The 20,949-nt window shown below is 50.8% G+C and overlaps 2 protein-coding genes and 3 non-coding genes across 13 annotated transcripts in view; 2 read left to right on the top strand and 3 right to left on the bottom strand.

Moving 5' to 3' along the window:
- LOC142818207 (uncharacterized) overlaps positions 1-20,949 on the top strand; it is a 115,434-nt gene that overhangs the window by 75,681 nt on the left and 18,804 nt on the right.
- TRNAS-UGA (transfer RNA serine (anticodon UGA)) lies at positions 2,130-2,211 on the bottom strand. The gene has a single exon. It is a non-coding gene; the product is annotated as a tRNA-Ser (tRNA).
- TRNAT-AGU (transfer RNA threonine (anticodon AGU)) lies at positions 8,913-8,986 on the top strand. The gene has a single exon. It is a non-coding gene; the product is annotated as a tRNA-Thr (tRNA).
- Positions 11,026-11,098, bottom strand: TRNAF-GAA (transfer RNA phenylalanine (anticodon GAA)). Its single transcript has one exon. It is a non-coding gene; the product is annotated as a tRNA-Phe (tRNA).
- LOC102461677 (uncharacterized) overlaps positions 14,979-20,949 on the bottom strand; it is a 185,343-nt gene continuing 179,372 nt past the window's right edge. For 6 of the 9 annotated variants that reach the window (XM_075916438.1, XM_075916437.1, XM_075916441.1 and 3 more), the window contains 2 exons: positions 17,890-18,003; positions 14,979-17,598 (listed from right to left, as the gene is read on the bottom strand). In XM_075916438.1, coding sequence (XP_075772553.1) covers positions 16,190-17,598; positions 17,890-18,003 — 1,523 coding nt within the window. In that variant the 3' untranslated portion in view covers positions 14,979-16,189. Of the gene's footprint in view, positions 17,599-17,889; positions 20,764-20,949 lie in introns of all 9 variants that reach the window. The other 3 variants (XM_075916445.1, XM_075916444.1, XM_075916439.1) reach the window with 2 other exon arrangements.

The following is a 20,949-nucleotide window of genomic DNA, read 5'->3' as shown; positions in this document are numbered from 1 at the left end:
CGGCTGCCCAGGGCTCCGTGCTGAGGGGGTGATATGAGCAGTCTCATGTGACCTTACCTGGAGCCAGGCAGCTAAACAGGAGGGAACCCAGGAGCCGGGGTCAGGGGGGACAGAGGCACTTACTTGTACCGGGTGAATCCTCTGCTCTGGGGGGAGCAGCAGCAGGGTGGGTGGGTGCCGGGGGCAGGGGCTCCCCATTCCCCCTGGGACAGAGGCCCCTGTGGAAGCCCTGTGGGGGGTGGGGCAGGCTGTGCTGGAAGAGGCTGGGGGTGGGCGGCTGAGGGGGGTGGGGATTGAAGAAGCGTCTGTGTGGACACTTGGGCAGCCAGCTCGTCAGTGAGCAGCAGAGCACACGGGCCCGTCGCCCCCCAGCCGAGCCCCCCAGCTGCTCTCCCAGGACTGTGGCCGACCAGCCTGCACTGCTGCCAGCCCGGGCTCAGCTCTGCCAGCGACCTGCCCAGGCGCCTCCCTGCCAGGGGCTGCAGACGTGTCTGCTGGGATAGAGGGGAGGGACGTGTCTGCCCAGCCAATGTGAGGGGTGAGCCTTTGGGACAGGGAATTTTTGTCCCTTCTCTTCATTTCTTGTTTGGCCTCAGCAGCCTAATGGACAAGGTGCTGGCTTCTGGAGCCAGGGGTTGTGGGTTCAAGTCCCACCTGGAGTATGGAACTATGACCTTCGGAGAGGTGATTGGGAAGCCCATGGGAACTGGGTGATGGTTCCCCAAGAAGTGTCACATCCCATAGGACAGCAGCTGTCTAGTCCCACCAGCTCCAGGAATGACTCAGGGTGAGGGGGCTGGAACAGAGCAGGGTCTGTCTGGTGACAAGGTGACAAGGCAGAGCCTGAGGAGGGGCAGTTCTGGCAGAGGCTGAGTGGGAGCAAGGGGGGAGCTACTTTGGCGAGGCCCCTTTCCAAAGCCCTTGAGCACGGGGCTGGCATTGGGGGGGGGGGGAGGAGGCTGGGCTAGGAAGGGGCTGTTCTCCCTGCTCTTGCTCTTCCAACATAGGCAAAGCAGCCTGCTCCAGGCACCTTCCATAGCTCAGCTGGCGGAGCAGAGGCCTGTAGCCGGTGCTCGGCAAGTGTCCTTAGGTTGCTGATTCAACTGATTCAACTCCAGCTCAAAGGACCAGGTGGCTGCCTTGGGTCTGTCCCTTTGGGGCCTGGTGCTACAATTGACAAAATGGTTTTGGGTACCGACTGCCAATCAAGTGTCTTGGGCTGCACAGGCCTTGAGTCATGGCAAGAGCTGGAGGGGAACGGTGAGCGGCTGCACTTTGGAATGGGAACATGTTCTCTGGAACCATAAAGTAGAACAGTTTGAGGGCTGCTTTCAAGGAGGGCACCATGGCTTAGTTGGCTAAAGCACCTGCCTTGTAAATAGAAGATCCTGGTTTCAACTCCCGGGGGTGCCTTGTGGTGAGGCCAATGTGTCTCTTCTTTCCACCATATCCCAACACATATCTGGAGTAGGTTTTACTGTTTGCTGGTGTCCTAACAGTGGAAGGAGGATGGCAGCAAAGAGCAGGCGCAGTGTGTATTGGTGCAGGTGCCCTCTGGGTTTGATTTAGAGAGTCTTATCTAGACTTGCTAAATCAAACTCTGGGAGATGGATTGCAGCAGAAATCTCCACCCGAGTGAAGACATGGCCTAATGGTGCAATTAGTTAGATGCTGACCACAGCCAGCCTGAGCCATTCTAGTGCTCCGGGCATGTGGCACTGCCCCCGGGCTCATGGTGCATGTGCGGCTCCACCCTGGGTGCACAGTGCATATACAGCCCCTCCCGCTCCATGCGTGGAGCTTGTGGTAGCAGGATGCTCTTGTGCTGCCCAGCCTGGCCCTGCCACCACCACTGGCATGCAACCCAGGGTCCCCTGGGGCAGGCCATGCAGAGCCCCACAGCTGCATGGGGAAGGGCACTGCTGACAGGTGCTGTGGAGGTTAATGCAGCTCCAGTCCCAGGGCAGCTGCTGTAGTCTGCCAGGAGCAAGGCACGCAGTGCCTGCTGGCAGCTGCCCCACTAGCTCACCCCTTAATCCAGTCCTGATGCCAACAGTAACAGCCCCACTGCTGGTAACTCACAGAGGCCCTTGCTGCCTGAGGAAGAGGTGTGGGCAAAACACAGACCTTGCTGTGAGCAGGATTTGAACCTGCACAGGGAAACCCTATTGGATTTCAAGTCCAACACCTTAACCACTCGGCCATCACAGCTCTGGGAATAATGAAGCCAGGGAAACTGGTAAATAATCCCAGTGCACAGCCCTAATGTCACCTGCCACAGAGTTCACACAGCAAACCATTGCAACAGCTGTGCAGAGGAGTCCTGGCAGTTCTGCTGTTAGGCTGCCTTGGAGGTGAGTTCTGCTTCAAGGTCTTCCCTCCTCCTTCTTGGTCTTCCTTTCCCTTTTCCTTCCTCTTCTCTTCTCCCCTTTTCTTCATCTTGCTGGTCTCCTTCTTGGACCCCAGTTTATAAAGAGAAATTCAAGTACCGCTTAGTTCTACCTTAACCAATTATTTTAGTATAATTTCACTATCCAGTTGGCTAAGATGGAGCGCTTCCAGCCTCTCAGAGAGCTATGTCACAGGCACAAGCCCCCAGAGACCCCTCTGGCCCTTCCATAGACACATCACAGGACCAAGCCAGTGGCAGCAAGTGCCGGGCACTGTCATGGTCTGGGCCAGAGATAAAGCTGTGGTCCAAGGAGGAGTCTCTGCAGGCCCTGCAGTCCAGGCAGAGGAATGCAGATATTTATGGCTGAATGGATGATGGCCTTGCAAAGAAAGGCCACCTCCACCCACCCCAGAGCCAAGGTCAAGAAATTGCGGCAGGGGTATGTGAGGGCCCGTGAGCACAGTTCCCGCACTGGGGAAGCTCCGAAGCACTGTGCATACTGTGAGGAACTGGACCAAGTCCTGGGGGTTGGAGAACCCCTGTCTCCAGGGACAGTTGTGGAGTCTGGGATGGAGACACCTGGGCAGCAGCGGCTGCAGCTTCAGGACGACAAACCTGTTGACCAGCAGCTCCAGGATGAGAAGAAGGAGGATTCCAGGAACATTGTGACCCTCACCCTGGAACCGGTCCCCCAGATGCAGGAGGCCTCCCAAATGTCCTCAGGCACCTGGGAGGGAACATCAGGTGAGTGCTGTGAGGTTGCAACACACACAGGGCAGGCGGGAGCACAGGGGATGATGCACTATCATGACGTGTCATGCTGATCGTAGGTTGGGGGACCCCACACATGTGTGACCCCATAGAGGGCCGTCCTCCCCCCACCATGTGTGCAAGGCACCACCTGCTCCTGCAGACAGTGCTGCCAGCGGCTAATTTCCTAACACTGGATGCAAACAAGCAAGTGTAACGGGGGTGTAGCTCAGTAGTAAAGTGTTTGACTGCAGGCAAAGTGGTTCCTCGTTCAACTCCAAGTGCCCCCTGAAAGTTGATCGGCTTCATTGAAACCTTTGCATCTCCAGTTGCATCACATTCTGGATTTCTGCTGTGCAGAGATTCTTAAAATTACTACAAACCCCTAATGTGTTCCTGGATCAATGCACATAAACCAGTTAAACCCATCTCAACTGAAACAAGTTCAAATCTGCTGGTTTCTATTCCCATCAATTAAGCAAGGGTGTGATCTGAAGGTCCTTGGTCTACCTGGGCTATGCTGTGCAGAAGAACAAGAATCACACCCAGTGGGGGAGGAATGGCCACAATCAATCTTCTGAAGTTTAATTTAGCTAGTCCAACTAACACTCACTAAATCAAGTTCAGAGGGCACCCCACCAGTACTTCTGCTCTTTGCTCCCTTTGGGTTCCCGCAGTAGGGACATTGCCAGGCTCAACTGCCGGAGGCCAACTCTTGCTATGTAGGGTATGTTTACACTTGCACCCTCTTTCCAAAAAGGGATGCAAATGTAAAGACTGAAAACTGTAAATGAAGCCACAGGGACACATACAATGGGCCTGCAAAAAATGAACCAGCTGAGCACTTTGCAGGGAACAGGCCGTAGCCCTGCTGGGAGAGGCTCCATCATGCACAGACTCTGCGCAGGGCCAGACTGCTGGGAGGAGGCTCTGGCCATGGTCTTTCCTCCCCTCTCTGTTACCTCCTGCACCTGGGGCTGAAAGGGACGTGGGCTGCAGGCTGGTCCTGCCCAGCTGCCTTCCCCAGTGGGAGCAGAAAATGCTCATGGAAGGGCTCACACATTGTCCCCAATGCACTGGCCTGAGGGACTGAATTCTTGCTGCTCCTGGGTGCACCCAAATGCCCCTTCTGGGGGGGCAGGCTCCCCAGCTCACACCCCTCTTTCACACAAAGCTTGCAAATGGGGTTGATTTTCCTCCATCTCCCCTTGCTTGCTGCTGCGCTAAAAGAAATCCTGAAACCAGCCCCGTCTCCTGTCACCGGAGAGATGGCCCAGTGCTGGGATATGAGAAACCATCCCAGTGATGCTCCTCGCAGCCCAGGAGAAGAAGGGGGCTCTGGGAGAAAGGAACAGAAACAAGGGAGACGTGAGGTAGAAGAAGGGGAACAAGTCGCCTCTTCTCAAGGGAGACATGGTGGGAAACTGCCGGTTCCGGTGCAAGCCGAGCTCCAAGGGCTGGTTCCTGACCTGGTGGCTCCTTGCAGGGCCTGGCTTGAGAAGCACCAAGAAGTGCCATGTGTGGCCAGGAGAGCGGGTGGGGAGAACGGAAGGTGTTGGAGCAAGCTGGGGCTGCCGGGTCTTGGGGGATCTGGGCATCAGGGGGAACCTTACCTGGTTTTGTGTCCCCTTGCAGCAAAGGCCACAGACGTCCCAGAGGCTGGAGGTGCTGCCATTGGCCTTGGCCTATGTGGCTGCAATGCCCTGGTCCCTGTCAAGGCACCACTGAGGAGCCTCAACCCCAGCGGTGCCTCCTCCCATCTCAGCCTAACCTGCCTAGAGCTATGTCTACACTCGCGGCTTCTTGTGCGAGTAATATGCAAATGAGGCTAAGCATGGAATATCGCTGAGCATCATTTGCATACCTAATGAGCCACCAGTTGTTTCAGAAGAAGCTCTTGTGCCAGAAGGAGCATCTACACTGCCCCTTCTGGCACAAGAAAAACCCTCTTGTGCAATGCCGTTCTTCCTGAAAGGTAATAGATATAACGGCATTGCACAAAAGCGTTTTTCTTGCGCAAGAAGGGGCAGCGTAGACAGCTCCTTCTTGTGCAAGAGCCTCTTCCGCAATTTCTGCTGAGATGTGTTTTAGTAGTTAAATTCCTGGACTGCCCTTGCTCATTAAACTGCTGTGATATGGTTGGAAATGGGGAAAATATTGCATTTTATTAACATCAGCAGAACTGATTTACATAGGGCCTGTGTGTTGTGTAGTCTTGCCTTAATCTTTGTATTCATGCCCATCAGTGTGAAAGAAGATATTTGCATATATATTTGCATCTACAGACAACTGTGGATAATTCCCTGTAATATTATCACTCTCATATAACTTTGTATTAACATCTCCTTTTAGATATATCTCTAAGGCTATGTCTACACTCGTGGCTTCTTGTGCAAGAACATCTTGCGCAAGGGTTCTTGTGCAACAAAGTCATGCGCAAGAAAACGTCCACACTTCCACATGCACGCTGTGCTTTTGTGCAAGAGCTCTCATGGCAGTGTGGACGCTCTCTTGTGCAAGACAGGGTGAGGATGGGGAAGGTAGAGAAGTCAGGGCACAGGATTCGGGATTGGGGGAGTCTTGGGGTTGGGACTGTGTGTGTGTGTCGAGGGGATCCCTCTGCTCTGGGCTCCCCGACGCCCTTTAACACTCAAGGGCTTTCTCTGCAGCGCACTTAGTGCTGTGAGAACAAAGCTTGGAAAAAGGGTCGATTTTCCTCCATCTCCCCTTGCTGCTGCGCTAAAAGAAATCCTGAAACGGGCCTCTTTACCTGTCACTGGAGAGATGGCCCTGTGATGGGGGAACACTGCATCATAAAGTCTGACTAGCTCAGTTGGCCGAACATGTGACTTTTAATCTCAGGTTCATGTGTTCAAGCCCCATTCTTTAACTCACATTCTAAGTCTACAAGCAATTCACTCTCAGCTTTCATCAGGGTTTTAGAAAGAAAAAGTCTAGTCCTGGGGTCCAGCTTTAGTAGAACCAGTGAGGGGGAGGAAGCTGCATTTTCTATCTTCTGAGGAGAAGGGAAGAGGATTTTCTTCTCTTCAGTTCTTGCCACATCAGCCCAGGGAGGAGAAAAAATAACCCTTCACCCGCTGATTGTCCCCCGTCAGCTTCTGCAGCTCCACCTCCTTCCACAGCAGCTCCAGCTTTGAGCAACAAATCTGTGTGTGTAGCCATATGGAATACTGTTTTCAGGCTGGCCTCTGGACTCCTGGCTTCCCTCCTGCTGCTTCATCACTCTGGCTACGACTACTCGGCACATTTATTTTGGAATAAGCTGGTCTCGAATAGTGATTCCAAAATAGTTTATTTCAAACTAGCAGGTCTACACTGCAGGGAAACCTCAGACTAGACCGAGGCAGGCTCCCCAGTGTAGATGAGCTACCTCGATTTACAGCCCCAGGAAGAATAACTCAGAATGCCATGGGGAGGGGCTAGTTCAAACTAGCAGCGGTGGTGCAGCTACACAGGCCTTTTTTTAAAATAGCTAATTTGGAACAGGAGTTATTCTTCGTAGAATGAGGTTTGCAGAAGTTGGAATAAGCCGTCTGTTTCTTTAGAATTATTTCATAATAACAGAATTGCTGTGTAGACTCTTGCATTGTTGTTGTGGAATAACGGCCATTGTTCCAAAAGAACTTTTGTGTGTGGACAGAACCTGCGCAGCCCAAGAAATGTGATTGGCAGCTCATACCCACAATCTTTCTGTCAATTGCAGTGGAGAGCTCTGAAGACATAGACCCAAGGTGACCACCTTGATTGCCTTCTGCTAAGGCCAGGCTGGAGGGAAAACAATCACTCCTTCGAGCTGAACCAACGACCTAAGGATCACTTGCCAAACACACACTACAGTCCTCTCCTCTGCCAGCTGAGCTATCAAAGGGAGCCTGACTAAGGGTGGCTAGTCCAGGTTGTCCCTTCTATAAGTCTCGGGGCATGTGCTCCCCCAAGTATATGGCATTGCTGATGAGGGGCAGAGGCGCACAGGTGCTGTCACAGGTGTTGTACCAATAAAAGCAAGCAGGATCTTATGAGGGGGATAAGGCAAAAAGCCACATTTATTGTAAAGATAAAAATAAAGAATAAAGAAAAGATAGAAGCAAACAACGTTGTTTAACTACTTATTCCTATCACTACTTAACCCTTATAAATATATATATATATATATATATATAAACATTCATTCAATCATTCATCCAGGTTCTGTGTAGTTGTTATAGTTACCAGCCTGGAAGTTGCTTGTGACAGAATACTGGCCAGGTACTCTGTACACAAGGGAGGGTAGTGGGGAGCGAAGTCCTGATCAGATGCACATCTGAAGCTCCTGGTGGGCTGGCAGCAGAACGTTGGACTCTGACTCCATAGTCTTTTAGTCCAGTTCTTATAGGAATTTCTTCCTATGCCAGTCTATGGGAATTGCTGCATCACGTTCAGGGTGGCTGTCAGGTGCTCATCAGTGATCTCATAGGGTGGGCCTCCAGTACTTGGTTTTCTCCACTTGACACCTTTTGGTTGCCCTGGCACCTGACGCCTTCTTCAGCCCTTTGTTGCTGCATTCTCAGGCTGGCACCTCTCAAAACCATTCATTCATCGTCCAAGCAATCTCTCTCTCTCTTACATACATTCCCTAATTAATGTTTCCCATACAGTATTTTGTATAATAATAACTTTACATATACAAGATGTTGTAGTTACAAAAAGTCACAGGTTTCTGGGTGGCATTTCTTAAAACATTCTCTGAGTGCTGAGTTAGTTACTGTTATAGTTACAATGTTTCACTTTGCGATTAGGGTTAATTGCTTCACAATGCTTTGAAGAGAATGGGCGTCAATTGTGTAACAATAAGTTTGGGTGTGCCCTGGGACACAAAGAGAAGAGCTGTTTCTGGCTACATGGTATTATATTTTTAACAGTTTTAAGTTACATGACCTAATATTACATTCCTAACAAATTATATTCTAGAGGGGCAATAATTATAAATCTAAACATTTAACAATCTTAACAAATAATAATAATAATAATAATAATAAATCTAAACACTTTAAGTTGTTGGGAACAAATTATGGGGAGTCACTTCCACTTGGGGGAATCATTTTTAATACATTTATATGTTATCCCTACACAGGTACTTCACATGCAGACGGACCCCTTGAGTGAAACCTGAACTAGATCCATCCATGTCACAGCAAAAGGAAGAAAGTTGGGTTCTTCTCATGTGTCTTCTTTGTTCCAGAGTCTCTAGGGGTGCGGTCGGGGCAGGTCCACAAAAAAAAAAAACCCCACTTGAATGAACCTCGGTCTACAAACACACAGAAACACCCCTGAGGGTTTCCTTGCCTCTACTTAAATGTTGACAAAAAATTTGTTGCTAACTCCTTGGCCAACTCTGATTGCTGTGGGGTTAAGAAATCTTCTCTTGTTAATTCTGTGCCCTCAGAAAGGGAGCAAATTGAAGAAGGCCAGGCCTCCTCCTTGGGGCTCTAACCCAAACCCTAGGACCAAGGGATTTATAAGCCAGCTGATTAATGTTTGTTGTACTTTTCCCTCCCCACATCTGGGCCAAACCGCAAAGGCCACTCTACAGCCCCAGCGGCTGGGGGAGATGAGCATGTTAGAGCCTCTGCCGACTGAGCTGTAGCTTTCTGTGCCTAGGGAGCCAGACACCCCCAGGGCTGGAGGGAAATGGGGATTGGCTGCACTTTGGCAGTCAAAGATGTTGTCTGGGACCATGGAATAGAACAGTTTCAGCAGACTTCCTGAGGAGGGCACCATGGCTCAGTTGGCTAAAGCACCTGTCTAGTAAACAGGAGATCCTGGGTTCAACTCCCAGTGGTGCCTTTTGACACCCTTTAATCACATTTTCCTATGTGTTTCTGGGACACAGAAGAGGCCTTCCCTGGCCACCCATGGAACTGCTGGTTCAGAAAAAGGCTGATTGGAGAGGAGTTTTAGAAAGAAGGAAACCACAAGTGAGAAGCACCTGCTGCCCACAGACCCTCACTCTCCATGGCCGCAGGAGCTGCAGAGGTTGCACCCTCAGGCTCTCTAGGTCCTGACCCCCCTCAGGGAATCACAAGGGCATGTGGTGCTGGCTCTCCTGTCCCAGCAATTGCAGTCAGAGCCCTGCCTTGTCAGTGCCAGTCACAACAGCCTCTGCACCCACTCCAGGCTTGTGGTTTCCTTCTTCCCAATGTTCCTCCCCAATCAGCCTTTTCCTGAACCAGCAGCTCCATGGGTGGCCAGGGAAGGCCTCTTCTGTGTCCCAGGAGGACCTAGGAAAATGTGAGCTGTCACCTGGGATACGTTCCTGGCTTTAGGCAACGTGTCCTGTCTAGGGCTTCATCAGCCCGGGAGCAAAGGGCAGGCAGCATCCCCCATGATGCAGAGGGGCAGGTCCACATCTCCGGCCCTGAGGGTGCAGCCAGGGGAGAAGTGCTGGGGAGCATCTATGCTGGCATCACGCGCCTTCTCCGAGAACAGACCCACGTCCTGAAAGGGAGAGAAAGTGACTTGGGATGACTAGTGTAGCTGAGCCAACACTGCAGGTTTGTGTCTGTCAAGTGGCTAGGATTGAGCACTTCCACTGCTGCGGCCGGGGTTGGGCTCCCAGTCAGGGGAAATAGCCTCCTCTATATTCAGGAATTCTGCCAAGTCTTTGCTCTTTCAGCATGGGAAGGGAGGGGCTGGGGTGCCAGAGGCAGGCTCTGGCTGGGAGACTCACCTGGCTGAGCCCTGGCCAACACCCCAGCACATTTCCCAGGTAGCTGCTTTTCTGCACAGGCTGCAGATGTCAGGTGCCTGGGGAAATAAGAGCCTGAGTGGAGGAGGGGGGAGGGCTTCATGCAGGCAGCTGTCATTGGCATTGGAAACAGTCCAGAAAAGCATGACAAAAATTATGAAAGTTTGAATCAGCTGCCATAGTTAGTATAAACAATTAGTAACACACATACTAAATGAAAGCGAATATGCTACAACAAGTCACAGCTGGAGAGATCTCTGAAAACATCCACTCCATGTGCAGCCACAAATGTGATGTTAGAAATTATTTTAAAAGGCCTTGACAAGAAGACAGTGACTATCATATTACATCTCTATAAATCCACGTGGTGCCCACAACTTGAGCACTGACTGGAAATGTGGTTGCCTTATCCCCTGCCCCCCAAAAAACCATACCTTGCCATTGGAAACTTCAGAAAAGCACAAGAAAAATGATGAAAGGTTTGGATCAGCTGCCACATGAGGAGAGACTGGGACTTTTCACCTTAGAAAAGTGGAGACAAGGGGAGATAAGATAGAGGTCTATACATCATGGCTGTTGTTGAGACTGTAAATAAGGAAAGGTATTTTTCTTGTTCCCATAATAGAAGAACTAAGGGTGCGCCATGATATTAGCAGGTTGAAAACAAACAAAAGGAAGAATTTCTTCACACAAGCGCAGTCAACCTGTGGAACTCCTTGCCAGCGGATGTTGTGAAGACCAGGACTATAAGGGCATGTCTATACTTGGAAACTATTTTGAAATTGCTTAAATCAACTTAATAACTTACAGTCTAAGAAAACAGAAATAGTGTGTCCTCTGTATGGGGAAGCCTCAGAATTAGTCCTAGGCAGGCTCTGTTACTGTTCCTTTCTGGGGGCATGGAATTAAAAACAGAGTTGCAAGGCTGGGAGCAGCTGAAGCCAAGAGCTCTGTTCTCCTGTGTCAACAACCTCTGAGGTGTCATGAAATCCCCTTTCTAGTTTCTATCCCTGAAATATGATCATCTTTATGATGTAATTCCTGCCTCTTGGTTCAGCTTTGAACTCTGACTGCAGATGTTTGCTTACCAGAGATGGAGAGATGCCAAAACAGACTATGCCATATTGGCAAAGGTTTCTGCCAAAGCCCGGGATTGAACCAGGGACCTTTAGATCTTCAGTCTAATGCTCTCCCAACTGAGCTACTTTGGCAACTGCCTCAAAGGATCTGAGCAAATATCCAAAATAGCAGCAAAACTTGTTGAGGAACAAAAGAAAAAAAAACAGCTGGGTCACCTCATTCCCCCCCCTGAAATTTCTTCATGCCCACTCCGGGGGGCATCTCCCTCCCCCCTTTGGGAACCCAGGCCTTGCAGTGAACGCTGGGGGAGCTGGGATTCCACCCCAGAGGATGGGATAAGTGAAAATTCCCACTGCACATATTATGGCCTCATCAGAGTGAATGCTGGGTGGCCAGGGTCCTGTTGCACATCTTCCCCACCCCCGTCAGCAGCCGCAGCCCCTTTCAGCCACTGGGTCAGCCCAGGAAAAGAAGCGGGAAATGGGACAAAGTAGCTTGTCTCTGTTCATGAACTTCTCCAATGGCTGAAGGCAAGAGGAGAAAATGGGCAACAAAGACCCTCCACTGAACTGGAATCCCAGCTCCCCAGCGTTCACTGGAAGGGGCCAGAGCAGCAGGGAGTAGAAACCATCACTCCAGGGGAGGTTTGAACTCACAACCTCAGCACTTCTCCCACAAGTACTGCCTGATAAGTACTGTGCCCAGGCCTTTTGCACCACTGGAGCAGCTACTATAGCTGTAGGAGCTTTGCACTTACAGGATCTCTGGGTGCTGACCCCCCCACCCAAGGGAATCACAAGGGCAGGTGCTGCTGGCTTTTCTGTCCCAGCAATTGCAGCAAGAGCCCTGCCTTGCCAGCACCAGTCACAGGAGCCTCTGTACCCGCTCCAGGCTTGTGGTTTCCTTCTTCCCAATGTTCCTCCCCAATCAGCCTTTTCCTGAACTAGCAGTTCCATGGGTGGCCAGGGGAGGACTCCTCTGTGTCCCAGGAAGACATAAGAAAATGTGAGCAAAGGCTACACCAAGGTACCACTGGGCGTTGAACCAAAGAACTCCTGTTTACTAGGCAAACACTTGACTCCCATGCTAGACAATGTCCTCCCTTTAGTTACATGGCATTCAGTCTTAGCTTTCTCCAGCTCTCAGGTAGGAAAAGTCTCTGATTTCTCTAGTAGGAGGGAGGACACTAACTGACATCTCCAGCCTCATAGGAGAACAGAAGCAAATTTCCCCCAACAAAGAAAGGGGAGGGAAAAAAATACTTCAGTATCTGATTAGTCCCCTTCAGCACTCTGTAGCTTCCTGTCCTTCAGCATCAGCTCTGTGATGGGACAATAAGAGCATGTCTACACTGGAGTGTTATTTGGAAATAAAGTGCCTGTCTACACAGCAAGCTGCTATTTCAAATTAAGTACAAATTGGCAGGCTTCCTACTCTGACTCCAGTAACCTCCATTTCATGAAGAGTAGGGAAAGGTCTCTTCCTGCCAAAAGCCAAGTTAAGCTACTTCAGCTACACAAATAAGTAGCTGAAGTTGTGTATTTCAGTTTGACTTTTGCCCTGCTGTGTAAACATGCCCTAAATGTGCTACTAGTTAAGAAGCTGGCAAAGGATCCCTTCCCATGGTATTATAGTGCCAGGGAAGGGTACACACCTGGGCAGAAAGCAAAGCAGCTGGGGCGGAGAGAGAGAGACAGGAGTGGGCCTGAGGGAGCAGAGAAGGAATTGAATGGAGAAAGAGGGGGGCTCTTTCCGCCTGGGTTTGACACAGACCTTTTGCATGGCAGACAAATGGGATAACACCACAGAGCAGAAACAACAGAACAGAGGAAATTTTTAAATTAAAGCTTCAAACCCCCCACTTGCAGGAACAGTTTACATCCATCGACATTTACAAAATGCTTCCCCACAAACATCTCTCCAGCTTGTGTCTCTCTGGGAAAGATTTCTGCCAAGCCCGGTCCCAGTCCTGTGGTCAGAGCTCCCTGAGAAACAGGACACCCTCACTCCCAGCCATGTCCCCTCCCAGGTGAGAAAGAGGAAATGAGCCACAGGCTGCTGTCCCCTGGGTCAACAGATGAGTGGGTTGACTGTTCTCAGGGACACCACAGCAATATCCCTGCTTCCCCCTCGGAGAGGGTTTCCTCAGGGCCAGAACAAGCCATTCCGGTGCCCTGGGCAGACAGCTTAATTGCACCCTGGGTTGGGGAAAGGCACATGCATGGCCCAGCCCCCACCTGGAACGTGGGAGAAGGCGCATGGAGCTGGCAGCAAGGCACATGCCTCCTGCTGCCCGGCCACCGCCACTGGTGCTCAGCCTGGTGCCGCCGGGAGCAGGCCAAGCAGGGTCCCGCAGCCGCAAGGGGAAGGGTGCTTCTGGCCAGCGCTGCGGGGGTTAACGCAGCCCCTGCCTTGGGTGGTCACTGCAGGGTGGCTGGTGGGAGCTGCTGCAGCTTGCGATACAGACACGTGGTGCCTGATGGCAGTTATCAGCTGTAAGGGGCACACAGCACCCCTTATATCAGGCGCCCCGGGCAGCTGCCCGGCTAGCCCATGCCTTAATGCAGCCCTGGGTTTCCTGCATAGAACGACCGAAGCCCCACAGATCAGGAGAAGGGTTCCCAGCTGGGGATCTCCGGCAGCAGCCATGAGATGGTGGGAGCCAGTTATTGCAGGACAAAGGACACCAGGGCTATGTCTACATTCGCGGATTCTTAGCAAGTACAGCCGTTCTTGGCAAGAATCCATAGAGCGCCCACACTGGCCACCAGCTCTTGCTCAAGGAAATTTACAGTATGGCGTGGTAAGAGAGGGCTTCTTGCACAAGAGCTACGCTCTTTTTTAACAGGTGTAAGCCCTCTTGCGCAGGAGCTCTTACGCAAGAGGGCAGTGTGGATGCTCGGCAGGGATTTCTTGCGCAAGAAAGCCCTATGGCTAAAATGGCCATCAGAGCTTTCTTGCGCAAGAGAGCGCCTACGCTGCCATGGGCGCTCTTGCACAAAAGCACAGAGCGCACATGGCAGTGTGGACGTTTTCTTGCGCAAGACTTCTTGCACAAGAACCCTTGAGCAAGAAGGCATGAGTGTAGACATAGCTCACGAGTGGGACAAACCACCTGCTTTATGCGCAAAGGAGAAACAAAGACAAACCCCATCCCGCTCTGCCTGGTACTTTGCACCCCCAGCCAGGGCTAGATTAAGGCATGGGTGCCAACCTATGGAAGCACCTGATTGAAGTGGTAAGGGATGCTGCATCAGGTGCCCCCATAGGTTGCTTTCTTGGGGCAGAGGCGTGCATGCAACATGCGCCCGCTGCCCAAGGTGCAAGAATGGCTCGGGCCGGCCCTGCCCCCAGCCCAACTCTTCCAAGCACCCCTAGAAAGCAGCACTCACACGTGGGGGGCTGGAAAGTGGAGAGACTACCACTCAAAAGGAATCACTCTGGGTAGGTCTGCACTGAGATAGCAGCCCGGTGGCCAGGCTGTAGCTGGTCCAGCTCAGCTGTACCTGGCCTGGAGGGCTTTGGTTGGGAGATTAGAAACCTGCAGTCAGGGGCATCTCTGGAGGGCGGGGGAGGATGTCACAGTGTCAGGGCAAGTGTCATGCCCCCCCATCTTCCTTTGCTCCAGCCCCACTGCTGAGAGATACTGACCATTGTCATTGCTTAAACTGAACACAGAACTTGTGGAAAAGGCTAGCATATGGTTAAAATACAATGAACATTCTGGTAAATTATCAGAGGGGTGGCCATGTTAGTCTGAATCTGCAAAAGCGGCGACGAGTCCTGTGGCACCTAATAGACTAACTGAAGTGCATCTGACCAAGTGGGTCTTTGCCCATGAAAGCTTATTCTCCATCACTTCAGTTAGCCTATAAGGTGCCACAGGACTCCTTGCCGCTTTTATTCTGGTAAGTTCTCATTTGTGTTGTGCTGTCTGCACATCTAACTCACCAGAGATCAAAGTGCATGACCCGAAGGCCTTCACAGAGAGAGAAAACCCACAACACAGGGTAGGTTATTCAACACGTTCACATTTATAAGAGTGAAACATAAGGAAATCTTTTAAGCCTCAGAATCTAGGAAATAAATAAACTTACTCGTTTTCTTCTGCAGTGGCTAAACCTGCTTTATTTCTTGCCTCATTACATGTCTGTGTTAGTTTAAAAGTTCTATATGTCATTGTACTAAAACAAAAACACAAGTTCACCTGAACAAATGATCTGGAGTAGTCCAGAAAAGCCCAGCAAGAACTATACCCAGAGACGGAACCAGTGCTCTGAGATGGGACCAGTCACGCTCTGCCAGGAGGTTCATCGGGATTTTCCTGTCCACACCAGGTCTTTCTCCTGCAGCCCTCAGAAGCCGGACTTAGAACCACAGAAACCACACTGGGATTCCTGAGTATGGGGAGCCCAGGCCACTGGTCAGTGACCCTTGGGGTGCATCTACACAGCAGCCTTATTTCGGAATTACAGTGCATGTCTACACAGCAAGCCGTTATTTGGAAATAACATCCACCTGGAGGACTTGGTCTTTTGGCTAGGCTGCATCTGAAGGAAGGAGCCAAAGACCCCAGGGTCGGGGAGAGCCCTGGTTTGGAGGGGCAGCTGGAAAAGAGGTTTTAGGGGGAGTTTGTAGAAGTTTGTACTGAAGTTTCAGTGGAGCATTAACAAAGCATTTTTTGTTACCTTTGAGTTTGTAATGTGCTTTGCTCTGCCTGTTCTCACTTATCACCACTTACATCCTACAGCTTGTACTTAATAAAACCACTTTTACTTACTATCAAGCCCAGTGTAAACAATTACTACCTATGGGAGCAATCGGTGTGCACATCCCCCTTTCATTGCTAAATGGGGCTTACCCCATTCTTTGGGGTTTGATCCCATTTGGGGAGTGCTATCCCAGGAAGCTGGGCCCTAAACTGCTCTCTCCTCAGATCTGAAGAGGTTCAGCATCTGTACCACTGCTCAGAGGCGGGGGTGGGGGCGGGAATCTCAGCTCGGGGCCTTGGTCAGGGGAGACTAAGGAGCTGCCCCAGCAGGACTGGATAGTGAGAAGCCCCAGAGAGCAGAAGGGTGAGTGGCAGTGGCCAGGTCAGTACCCCAGGAGGCGCTCCCCAAGGGGTCTTCTGGGACTACAGCCACCTGGCCAGGCAGCTTTAACAAAGTCTGACCTGTGTTTGAAGCATTTTCTGCAATCAGAGCTTTTATAAGGTGACTCTTCTATGTATTCTTACGGCTAGTAATGCAGGAGCACTGACTGAAGCTTTTCCCGCAGTCAGAGCAATTGTAAGGTTTCTCTCCTGTGTGGATCCTGCTATGGGTAACAAGGTTTGAGTTTGTTTTGAAGCTTTTCCCGCAGTCAGAGCAATAGAAAGGTTTCTCTCCTGTGTGGGTCCTCTTATGGTTAAGAAGGTGTGAGCTTCTACAGAAGCTTTTCCCACAGTCAGAGCAGCTGAAGGTTTTCTCCCCTGTGTGGGTCATCCTATGTCTAACAAGGTTTGTGCTGAAACTGAAGCTTTGTCCACAGTCAGAGCAATTGAAAGGTTTCTCTCCTGTGTGGCTCCTCCTATGGGTAATAAGTTCTGCGTTGCTACTGAAGCTTTTTCTGCAGTCAGAGCAGTAGAAGGGCTTTTCCCCTGTGTGGGTCCTCCTATGTCTAACAAGGTTTGACTTCTGACTGAAGCTTTTCTCGCAGTCAGAGCAATTGAAAGGTTTCTCTCCTGTGTGGCTCCTCCAATGGGTAATAAGGTCTGTGTTGCTTCTGAAGCTTTTTCCGCAGTCAGAGCAGTAGAAGGGTTTTTCCCCCGTGTGGGTCCTCCTATGTCTAACAAGGTGTGAAATCTGACTGAAGCTTTTCTCACAGTCAGAGCAACTGAAAGGTTTCTCCCCTGTGTGGCTCCTCTTATGGGTAAGAAGGTATGAGCTACTACTGAAGTTTTTCCCGCAGTCAGAGCAATCGAAAGGTTTCTCTCCTGTGTGGGTCCTCCTATGGTTAAAAAGGTGTGAGCTTCTACTGAAGCTTTTCCCGCAGTCAGAGCAATTGAAGGGTTTCTCTCCTGTGTGGCTCTTCCAATGGGTAACAAGGTTTGACTTCTGACTGAACCTTTTCCCACACACAGAGCAATTGAAAGGCTTCTCTCCTGTGTGAGCCATCCTATGGATAACAAAGTGTGAGTTTGCACTGAAGTTTTTCCCACAGTCAGAGCAGTTATGGGGTGTGTCTCTTGTATGTATTTTCTGATGGTTTGTAAAGTGTGAGTGCTCACTGAAGCTTTTCCCAGAGTCAGAGCACTTGAAGGGCTTCTCTCCCGTATGGACCCTTTGATGTTCAGGAAGAGTTTCACAGTCACTAGACGTGCAGGGTGACTGTTGATGGGGGATTTCCTGTTGAACGGTTTCTGTGTTTCTTTTCTCCCCTGTGCTCCTACTACTGGAGTTCCCTTGTCCCTCTCCTAGATGGTTTCCCTGCTGCTTTTTAGAGCTATGCTGACTCTCACAGCTCTCTCCTTGCTCACGTATCTGGAAAACATGTCCTTCAGTTTGTCTCAATAATAGTCCACATGGAGACACTTGCTCCAGTCCTTCATGCTGAAGACTCTTTTCATGGTTCTCAGTCAGTGTCCCGTCACCTGTTGGAATAGAGGAATGATCCAGACAGGAGTTATTCTCCACGATGAACTGCAAGGAAACTCTAAAAGAGGAATAGAAAAGGGGACACACGCTCAAATAATGGTCACATTATCATGAGCTGAGTTGATTGTCCTCCTTCACAACCCTTCCACAGAGAAGAGAAACCACCACATTCTGACTAGAGTTGAAGACAAGCTGAACAGTCAGTCAGACTTCATGAAAACACACAAGTTACATCTGCTATAAGGAGACAGACACTGGTTTCTGAGTCAGTTTAACTGATTGCTCACCTGTCTGGGTGTTGCTGATGATCTCCCCTTCCTCACAGCTCAGCGGATCTGGGACCCGCAACTCCTCCTCTCGCTCCACCCAGGAGATCACATCAGTTTCAGAGACTGGAAACCCTGTTTGGAGAGCAATGAACCAAGTGCTAATCTTGTTCATTAAGGTCTTTGCCATTATTGCTTCCAGAGCCAGGATCCGAGTCACCCACCCACAGAGGCTCCTTTCCCCACCTTGCAGAGACTGGGCTCTGGCTGGTACAAGATCCCAGGACACACTCACCTGCAGTAAAGATGCATCACTCCCCCACCTTGGGAATGGCTCAGCTCATTCCCCAGAGCAGCTAAGTGCTCTGCTGCACTCTCTAGGGTACAACTCAGCCCCCCTCACAGCCCGGTCCATCCGCCCGGAATCCCACAGCTGGACAGGAACACATTGCTCAGAAGGGGAGCTCTAGTGAGCGCATGAAGGTGTGACACCAAGGTCCCCAGGTAGGGCTCAGACAGCAGCTGCCACATGGCAGGTCACTAGGACTTGGAGATGAAGGACCCAGCAGATCTCTAGCTTCCCACGCCTGTCCACAAATCCTCTGGCTGGTGGGCTGGGCTTGCCCTGCTCTTTGGCTCAGATGTTCTACTTGGGCCAGGAGGAGGCAGAGGAAGTTGCCTGAGCATCTAAGTGAATGCTTGGTTGGTTGCTTCACGTCCTGCCTATGTGCCACACTCCTGATCCCAACTGCCTGTCTCTGGGTGGGCCCTGCCAGCTGCCCACAACAGTTGCCATTCCCATGGCTGCCCAGGGTGGCGCTGGGCTGTTGGAGCAAGCCAGGGCGGAGCCGGGCAGTGCTGCTTCTCTCGTGCTTGAAGCAGTTGCACAGCTCCCCCTTTGCAGCCTCCGTTCTACTCTGCCAGCTGCAGCCTTTGTGTGGTTTCCCAGTCCAGCTCTGGTAGCCAGCGTGGCCTGTGATTTGGTGCCCCTCCAGGGCTGCACAGAATCTATCACCTTTACACCTTGTGAGCGTGTTTCCCTCAGCTTTGGCCCCACCCCTTCTTGGAACTGCATTTTCTGTTCAGATGATCCACCTGTGACATGACCATGGAGATCACTGTGCTACTGCTGTTAAATAAAATAATCATAGTCATCACATCAGAACATTCCCATTGACGTGGCACCCAGCACACTTCGCAAAAGGTTTATTGCAGCTGTGTATGTCCATTCTTTTTGAACTAGAACAGGCTGGGCTTTGGCAGAATGGTGGAGCACTGGTACCAACTAACCAGGAAAGCACATTCCTGAGCAGGAAGAGGCCAATCAACACACATCTCCGCAGTAGCTGCAAACACGGTCCTAAGAGATGGCTCAGAAAGACACTGGCCCTTGTGCACAAGAGTGGGATGAGGGGATAATAGATACGGATGTTTTGTTCAAAATAAACAGGCAGGAGGCTAAGGGGGTAGAACACATGGAACATACATCTTGTTTGTGTCAACATATGAGAGAAGCCACAGGAGGGGCATGTTGATGCTGGCTGAGGGGCAGCATTCTCACTGCTGACTGACTGGTACTGTTATTGGGTTGGGACAAGTCTCACTATACCTGTGCCTGAGGAGCTGGGACACTAGCACCGTGCTCCTTTTCACAATAAATTTGGCCGAGTGCCTTAGCCTCCAAATGTAGCCTGGATCTTTCTTAGCAGCAACCCTGAGCTGTGCTGCATGGATAAACCGCAGGCTCTGACAGTGCTGCTGGCATCAGAGCTCCAGAAAGAGCTACCCTGAAAAGCCATAACACCACTCTGTGGCCCTAGCAGCAATTCTAATGGCATTGCAGTCGCTGTGGGAAGCAAAATTATCAATCACAGCAGCACCTGGGAACTCTGGTATAAATCAGGACCCCACCGTGCTATTGGGGTGCACATATGGAGCTAAGCATTATCCCTCTTTAATGTAGGTATCTTTCCCAGCCCTGAGAAACAGGGACACTCTATAATAGCAATTGAAGAGAGAGGTGACTGCACACAGAGGCTGCGTCTAGACTGGCATGATTTTCCGCAAATGCTTTTAACGGAAAAATTTTCCATTAAAAGCATTTGCGGAAAAGAGCGTCTAGATTGCGCAAGGCATCTGTGCCAAAAGCATCCGTGCCAATCTAGACGCGGTTTGGTGCAAGAAAGCTCCGGTGGCCATTTTTGCCATCAGGGCTTTTTTGCGCAAAACAGTTTTTACCTATCTACACTGGCCCTCTGGCGCAAAAGCATTTGTGCAAGAGGGCTTTTTCCCGAGCAGGAGCGTCGGTATATTTGCGCAAGAACGCTGAAAATCATACATTAGATAGTCAGTGTTCTTGTACAAATTCAAGCGGCCAGTGTAGACAGCAGGCAAGTTTTTGTACAAAAGCAGTTGCTTTTGTGCAAAATCTTGCCAGTCTAGACACAGCCAGAGAGTCTTAGGTCACACAGGAAGATTGTGATGGGCAGAGAACTGAACACAGGTTTCCTGAGCACGAAGCCAGACATTCACACAGGAAGAAAGAGTCCCTACTCGAAGATATTTCACTTTAAAAACACAACACAGATGATGTGACTTATCTCCACTGCACACAGAGGCAAGTGAGCCCCAGAGAGAATGAAGCTGAACTTTTGAAAGGAAACCCAGCCTGTGCCTGAAATGCAAGGAGAGCTCTGCTCACGTTTCTCTACTACAAAGCTACCTCGGACAAAATACTCACAGAGCGTGAACTGCCTCATCCATCCTCCCTCAGCCCCAGCATCCAGCCCCTCTCACTGGCAAGAACAGCATGTCACAGAGATTAGCTACAGGCAGGAAAGACTTCGGGAACTGCACCCACCTTCCACTGGCTCAGCCCACTGCCACAAGGGGAACCTGCAGGCACAAAGATCAGACAGACAAAGAGCCAGACCTCTAGTACCTGCTGTTCCTGCCTGAGCCCTTCTACTCACACTTCCAGTCAAGGCACAAGATGGACAAGATGGGGGGAAGGGCACTAAGACCTTAGCTGTGGGAAGAGCAGCTTCACTGTTAAGTCCCTCAACCTGCTTTCCCTGGGAA

Source organism: Pelodiscus sinensis, unplaced genomic scaffold (assembly GCF_049634645.1).
Source record: "Pelodiscus sinensis isolate JC-2024 unplaced genomic scaffold, ASM4963464v1 ctg35, whole genome shotgun sequence".
NCBI lineage: Eukaryota > Metazoa > Chordata > Testudines > Trionychidae > Pelodiscus > Pelodiscus sinensis.
Note: the sequence above shows the minus strand (reverse complement) of the source record. Positions and strands in the feature narration are given on the sequence as shown.